General features: G+C 32.8%; 1 protein-coding gene across 4 annotated transcripts; it reads right to left on the bottom strand.

The window, feature by feature from the left end:
- Positions 1-1,520: 1,520 nt before the first annotated feature.
- On the bottom strand, positions 1,521-5,231 carry LOC113858580 (protein CHAPERONE-LIKE PROTEIN OF POR1, chloroplastic). Of its 4 annotated transcripts, XM_027491278.1 has the most exons (6): positions 5,059-5,231; positions 4,377-4,476; positions 3,970-4,144; positions 3,761-3,864; positions 2,315-2,759; positions 1,725-2,096 (listed from the first exon to the last, which is right to left on the bottom strand). In XM_027491278.1, the coding sequence occupies exons 3-6, from the start codon at positions 4,110-4,112 to the stop codon at positions 1,940-1,942; spliced, it is 849 nt and encodes a 282-aa protein (XP_027347079.1). In that variant the 5' UTR covers positions 4,113-4,144; positions 4,377-4,476; positions 5,059-5,231; the 3' UTR covers positions 1,725-1,939. The 4 variants fall into 4 exon arrangements, with proteins under 4 accessions (XP_027347077.1, XP_027347078.1, XP_027347080.1 ...); XM_027491276.1 differs by lacking the exon at positions 4,377-4,476 and having other exon boundaries at positions 1,521-2,096; positions 3,970-4,183; XM_027491277.1 differs by having other exon boundaries at positions 1,705-2,096; positions 3,970-4,476.
- Between the last annotated feature and the right edge of the window lie 1,077 nt (positions 5,232-6,308).

The raw sequence follows: 6,308 nt of genomic DNA, 5'->3' as shown, positions 1-6,308 counted from the left end.
TAAATTAATTTATAAGGTTGACACACTCTAATAAACACTTTTATCAACAAGCATGTCAACCCTTACATGATCCACCATAGCATTTTGAAGGACTATTTTGCATATCAATTAGCACTAGTAATACCAACAATGTAATTACTTGAATATATTTGAAGTGTGGTTCATTGCAACTACGTTCTTGGTGGCTTTCATTGTGGCTTTGTCTGCCACACACTATTAAAAAATTCTCAAGAACACTTCACGTGATATTATGTACATAAACTTCAGATGATAATTGTATTTTTTTTTTTTTAGAAAAATATTAACTCAAGTTTTAAGATTGAGTTTAAGCAACTAATAATAGTGAGATTCTATTGAAAAAAAAAAGTATTTATCACACTTTTATAATTTTAACATAATACGTATTTACTTAAACTTCAGTCTAAGGGAAAATGTTAATGAAATCTATTTTTTCTTACACAAAATTTAAATGTTGTATCATAAGTATTATTAGTGATGTGTTAGAATTGGAGTTGAGTGGAATATGATCAAGCCAAAAAAAAAAAAAAAACTCTTAACAATGTCTTTGAAATTGTTTAAAAGTTATCTGATAATCTTATATGCTCTCTCCTATTCTATGGAGTATTATTTATCCTTAATGAGTTTTTTCTTGTTTTGCCTTTGCCTCTTTAAACTTGGGCTTTTTTACTCCAATTTGTAAAAATTAAAAACAATTTATCAAAATAATTGAGAAGATCAATACTTCAAATGTAAAATGCTAATCCAAAATACGTCACTCATCCAGGGAATGGCATGTATGACACCAAGAGGAGTGTAGCCAATCTAAAATGCTCTACTACATGGAGATTGGACATGTGGCCATCATGCAGAGTTACCCATATTCAAAAATGTGCCAGTCCTATTGACCAGTGCTGTGTCAAATATGCAACTAGTCATCCCTTTCAATTATGTGCCACTCCTGCTATAGGAATTTACATGCAAGAATTTTCCTCAGAATCTAGTAAGTTTGCACACGATATTCAATTTGTGGAGCATTTGTGTCCATAAATCTTCCAATGAGGGTAAGTAGCACTGAAATGCAGAACCAGAGGAAGAGCAACTTAAAATACAATGAAATGAGCATTGCACCAGTACTTTTGTTGCCTCAGAAGAAAATCAAGTGCAACCTAGAGGAAAAATCATGCAGAAAACCAAGAAATTAATCTCCAGCCTTTTGAAGTTCCCTTAGAACGTGTAACAAACAGGTCAATCTAATTTGATTAAAGTTCAATTGGCTAGTTTGAATTGGGCAATTTTCTATCATTCTCTTCTGACCGTGGTTCTGCACTTCAACTAACGGAAATAGTTTCTAAGCAACCACAACTACTGGAACAAAAGCTTTACATATATATATATATATATATATATATATATATATATATATATATATATATATATATATATATATATATATATATCAGGCAATAAGGGATTCTTTCGCTGTCCTCCCAAACATACACTGATATATCCAACAACAATTCCCAAGAAAAGATAAAATTATCATTCCTATCATCAGCATTCCTCTGGAAGGTGATGACGTGAAACCCAAAGCTACAAATAATAGGAACAATGTCCATTCCAAGAATCTGAACCACAGGCAAGGGGAATGAGACGTGGCATTGGCACAGTAGGAGTGGTGAATAATTAAAAGGACATGTCGTATGTGTAAGTCATATCCATATTGAACAAATCACATTCAATTCTACGCCTAAAAAATACAGTATTTGCTCGTTCAAATATTAACCGACAATAGAAAACAACCGTTCATTCGACATAAATAGGTATATCATTTTTATTTTTATTTTTACTTTAAGGAATAATTTGACAACTAAATAAAGGTAAATCATAACATTATGTGAGCTTCCGATGCAAAAACTGGTCTTCTGCTGTAAAAACCTCTTCACCTTAGATAGGTCGATGAAACCCATAATAAAACGTATGTTATCAATGATGTGATCACTTCAAATGCCCTTGGTCCTTTAAGTACAGTAATAGGAGGAATTACAGACACCATCAGGAAGGTTCCCAACAACCACGAAAAAATAAATGCTCCAACCCTGCATGAAAGCACCAATTTATATAAGGGAAACAGGAAAAGAAAAAGCACAAATCCATCAAGTTCTAAAGAGGAGACATTGATATTAACATCCGAAGGTGATAAAATGGGAATATGTTGCCTCTAAATGAAAAATACCGAAGATTGTTTAACACAATTGTCAAGTGAAGTTTATTCTTAACATATTTAAAATAACTAGACACATCACTGTTTAAGTACCCATAAAGCAAAGCTCGTATCTTGCTCTTCAGCCGGTCGTGTATAAAATACAGTGTAGCGATCAGAGATAGTGCTACCTGAACAGTCGGTCCTTCCTCAGTTGGAAAGACGACTGTCAGAACTCCAAGTAACAAGAATACCAGTGACGTTTTTATAATGAATTTTGTTGATGGAGTAGAAAACCTGCCCCTGACAGCCTGAACAAATCGGGATTGATTCACTTCCCTCATTTTTTTCTTAATGTCAATTTTTGGGTTCCTCCGCTCATTGAACTTTTGCATGACTATTTTGTCATGCGCTGATTCAATTGCATCTATGCTTGGCTTGTGTCCTGCATATTTTTGAATCAGGAAGTTCCTAGCTCCTTGAATTTCATCTTCAGAAGCTTCTCTGCTAATTCCAAGTCGTTTATATGGGTCCCTCACATTAATTCTTGGAAAAACAGCTGCATTTGCAAAAAAAGAGAAGCAAGAAGATCAGTTAAGCAATAATATATTTATTACTCCCTGTGTCTTTTTATCTGTTGGCTTTTGAAAGAAAACTTTGTTTCTGATGATTTGTCAATTTAGAAGTTCAACACAATATTAATTACTATATTTTCAATTACGCCCTTATCTCTACCTAATTCTTAATTACTTGACATGTGTATCATAAATGAGAGAGAAATAATAGTGGAGGTTATATACAGAAGTTAAAAAATAATGTTAAAATAAACAATGGTATTATTACATTCCTTAATCTATGTGTTATCATCCTAAGTGAACAGACAAAAAGAAATGGATATAATATTGATTTTACACAAGAGCTTGAAGTATCATAGTTATAAGGTGGAAAATAATAGAGGTATTAATCAGTCTGAATGCATAAAAAAGGAATCTACCAAGACATGCAAGTAACATTCTTCAACAAAGAGAAAAGATGGGCAGGAAAGAAGGGAAATCGTCACTCTGGGAAAACATCAAGGCATAATCTATCACCCATACAGAAGTTAATAAACTTAAAAGGGAAAAAAAAACAGTTTTGTACCCTAAAAACAAGGTCCTCCTTAATCTGCAACAGTCATTCCCCTCCCCCCCCCCCCAGCTTCTAAGGTATCACTCTACTGAGTCTACTCTTATCATATTATAGCCTAGCTTCACGGAAACACCAACAGATATGATTAGTGTGCTTAAATAATTCTGAAAGGGATGATATGAGTCTATGACTTCAAATCAATAAACCAATGAACAAAAGCACAAGAAAATTCCTAGTCAAGCATCCAGGAGTGGACCAAACACCCATGATGATCACTTTGTCATTTTCAAGTTTAGTTTTCATTTACTAATCTATTGCTTCAGGAAAAAGCAGCATCTAAGTAACACACCAGTTTTACATGATCACTGCCCAAGCACTGAAATTTTCTGTATCATGAAACATAAAAATTGAGATTCTTGAAAGAAAAGTTACCTGAAGAATCATTTGCCATATCACCATATGAAGCATCCATGGCACTTTTGACCAATTGAACTTGTCGTCTATTGCATTTTAATATAGGAGACAAAAAACTTGTTCTGTAAAGTGAGAAAGTAAGGAAATAATGAATTATTTACCCATTCAGCATAGCAAGCACCTTACATCAAGTTCCAAGTTCAGGAGGTAATGATTAATAGGCATACCTTTCCACTTGGAAAAACTCAGGCCCTCGCCTACTTTTCCCAGCCACAGCAAAGGCCATAGCATGGACATGGTGTGATCCCAGGGGACTAAAAGGTAGCCGGGGACATCTTGAGGGACAACCACACAACCCAGACACAGTCATTGTTACTAAATTCCTATGGCAATATGACCTACCTGTTTATGCTTTGTGAGAATCTAGATCACAACTTGACACTTCAATGCCCAAAAAGAAAAGAGAACCAATCAACAATAATGGACAGAGTAGCATCAAACATAAAAAGACAAGTACAACATCATGCATTACAAACCAAATGTTATTATCATATACTTAATCCATTAACTCTTAAATTCCAAAAATCAGTCACTAAATTTGCCAAATTCTACACACAACCACTTCTCCTCTTACTTTTCTTGTCGGATAAGTAGATCCATCGTAATTCTCATTGACCAAAAACCTTTGTCAAGTTTCGCAATGCAACTCCAGCACTAGTAAGGTAACTGCATATCTAGTATTGAACCACAAAAAAGATAACATTATATACACCCCTGTTACTACCATACACCAACTAGTCATGGTAAGACGCAACCCAAGGTTTTAAATTGCAGTCCAACGCAGCGATTCTGGCAACAATATCATAGTTTTGGAAATCTACACAACCGCAATTTCAGCCGAAACCACAATTTAAAACCTTTATGCAAGTACAATCCACGTTCATTATAACAATAAGAATAGTTTATAAAAGGAGCAAAGGGCATCCACCTCAGGGACTGTGGAAAGAAACAGAGAACACGAAAACTGAAAAGTACAAAGTGTGGTGTGCACAATTGAAGCGTGAGAAAAGAAAATGACAGTTCCGACGCAATGGGGCACAAAATAGAAATCTGTATGAATTGTGCAAATAAATAAATAAATAAAACATTGCAGAGAAACTGTATTCTACAATAGAGGAGAATAAATAAAAGAAGAGCAGAGGGAATGAAATTAGTCACACAGAAAACTTTCGTAACATGAAAATATCAAAATAGTGTATTTGAATCGAGACGAGAAGTTGAGATGCAGCAATAGAGGTTAACGGTGAAAGGTGTACCTTAGCGTAAACGAGTTAAGGGGAAAAGGTTCAGAGGGTGTTTGGTTCTTTCATATTTGACATTTGAGAGAGGGTGTGAACGATACAACGGATAGCAACGCTGCCGAGCAAAGAGGGGCTTAGGGGGACACCAAAACCCTGCTCCACCCAATTTTATCCATAAAATAAAATTACTTTGTTAATTTGTTTTTATTATTTCTTACACGTGCTTCACTTTGGTTTCTCGATATTAATATTTTTTATTTTAATTTTTATGCATAATGAAATGTTTTGAGTTTTAAATTAAAACATTGTTATAATTTTGATAAATGATGATACCAATTTATAATTTTTTATATATAAAAAAATTAAAAAGCAAACTTTTTGTTGTATAAATTAAAATAAAAAGTAAGCCAAGTACAAGAATTAAAATTAAAATTTAGTTTCTTCTTTTTAATTTATAATGTCACATATAACACTCAAAATTAACCTTTTTATTTTTTAATAAGGAACTAAGAGTGTCATTAACAGTATTATTCATTCAAGTTGCTTAGATAATTAATTTATAATTTTTTATAGGACTACAATAATATCTATTTTTATAAATTAAACTTCAATCAATATTTCATTTAATGGTTTGTGGATTCTACTTCACATTGTAGTCTTTAGATCAAGGACTAGGGCTCATTTATTTAATTAGAAACTATTTGTTATAGAAAAAATGGTTGCTTTTGAAATGTGCCCAATAATGCAATTTTAGTGTTAAAATTATCTAAATAATGGTCAATTTTTCAAAAGAAAATGTTATGCAACCTGCATTAAAGTTGGTCTAAGTCACAAAACTAACATTGAACACCAATCAAGTATCATGAGAGTGAGCATAATTAAAGCATGCTAATCAAGTATGATGTTGGTTTTTCTAGAGTGTAAAAATTCACCTCTTTTACTTTAAAATTCATCAAATGAATGAAAAATAAAGGTAAGAGAATAGGATGACTCAACCATTAATTATTGGATAAATAATAAGACTTGAATCACTTTTAATATAAACCTAAGTATTAAACCCTATAATATAGAGATGAAATTGAATTGCATTAAAAAAATTGTATCATACATGAGGTTGCATTTTCTTATACACAAGGAAGGGTTGGATAATTTACATTCAATGCTAGTAACTAACTAATGAGAAACAACAGCAAATTGCTAACTAAATAACTTCTATGTAATTAACTTTCACTTTATGCTTGATACCCCTCCCCCTTTAAAGTTAG

Source organism: Abrus precatorius, unplaced genomic scaffold (assembly GCF_003935025.1).
Source record: "Abrus precatorius isolate BTA unplaced genomic scaffold, Abrus_2018 Scaffold2, whole genome shotgun sequence".
NCBI lineage: Eukaryota > Viridiplantae > Streptophyta > Magnoliopsida > Fabales > Fabaceae > Abrus > Abrus precatorius.
Note: the sequence above shows the minus strand (reverse complement) of the source record. Positions and strands in the feature narration are given on the sequence as shown.